At 67.0% G+C, this 1,238-nt stretch overlaps 1 protein-coding gene across 1 annotated transcript in view; it reads right to left on the reverse strand.

Annotated features, from left to right (window-relative positions):
* The window catches only part of VOLCADRAFT_100192 (uncharacterized protein), a gene marked incomplete at both ends in the record, with an annotated part of 8,678 nt that overhangs the window by 6,354 nt on the left and 1,086 nt on the right, over positions 1 to 1,238 (reverse strand). The window contains 2 exons of the mRNA XM_002958831.1: positions 370 to 585; positions 959 to 1,171. Coding sequence (XP_002958877.1) covers positions 370 to 585; positions 959 to 1,171 — 429 coding nt within the window. The remainder of the gene's footprint in view (positions 1 to 369; positions 586 to 958; positions 1,172 to 1,238) is intronic.

A 1,238-nucleotide genomic window follows, 5' to 3' on the forward strand; every position in this document is an offset into this window, starting at 1 on the left:
CAAGTCCTGTCCGAATGACCCATGGGTCGATGGAGCATTTCCGTTCGCAAGGTTATTGCTGCTGCCATAGTGGTGCTGCAGATGGTACGGTTGCTGTGGCTGCGACGGCGACGGCTCCGTGGAGGCGCCTATGGACGCCGCCAGCGACGTCTGGCCGTCGACGTTGCCGCGGCAGTAGCACGCGATGAGGTGATCTGCTGCGGCGCGTTCCGCTTCATCGGCGCCATTCAACACCACACGCAGCGCGGCCGTCAGCGCCGGCACTGCCTCGGCTACCGCTGTCGCAGCCAGGGGGCCCTGCCCCGCTCCGTCAAGCCCGTCCGCTGCCGTTACCCCCGCCGGCAGCAGCGTCTGTCCGGACGGCCGTACCGTCACGCGCGCCAAGCGTTCCTGCGCCGCCGCCAGGCCGTCGACCAAGTCACCTAGGGCGCCCAGCGCGGCGGCGCGCACCGGCGCCGACGGCACGCCGCCGTTCCGCAGCGCCGCCGCCACCAGCGCCTCTAATGCCCCTGCAGCAAGCAGCTTGGCCTGGTTTGCGGCACGGTTGGCTTTCTCCGTAGCTCGATCAGGGTCGGCGGAGGCTACCTGCGGGGCGCACTGTCCAGGGAGGGGAAAGGCAGACAGACAAACTGTCGGAACACGGAATGGAAGCCGTTCCGGCTGGGCGGCCGGGGCGCATGTTACGCTGGAGGAGTGGTGAGCGCTGACCCCCGCAATCCACGTCCTTTGAATTTCATGTGTCACTAAATTGGCGGCCTTGAAAATAAATAACTTGTACGGCCTTATGACCGATCCGGAGGACGAGACGGCAGAAAGCGTTCCGTTCGGGCCCTTCTCAACGAGCCCTTCTCCACACTGGCTCCCTCTGCTCCCGCCCCATCTCGACCCCAGCCCCAGGTCTTTCTTCTCCACTTTTTTATAAAAAGCCGGTCAGGGTCGTGTCGACGGGCTGCCTCACCAGCAGCCGGAATGTCTCCAGAAGGGCCAACATGTTGGCCGCCTTCTGTCGCGGCAGCTGCGGCGGCCCCATCAGCGCGTCACTGCCCGCCGCCGCCAGCGCCGCCAGCGCGTTGTGCAGCTCTAGGGAGGGCTCGTCGGCTGCGTCCAGGCCGTGACCGGCTGCGCCGCCGCCGCCCCCGCCGACATTAAGGAACGGAATGGGACCCGCTGCCTGCGCAAAATGGCCGACACCGGAGGTGACTGCTGCTGGGGCGGTGACGGCGGCGCCAGGCGGTGCC

This window comes from Volvox carteri (genome assembly GCF_000143455.1).
Source record: "Volvox carteri f. nagariensis unplaced genomic scaffold VOLCAscaffold_108, whole genome shotgun sequence".
Lineage (NCBI taxonomy): Eukaryota > Viridiplantae > Chlorophyta > Chlorophyceae > Chlamydomonadales > Volvocaceae > Volvox > Volvox carteri.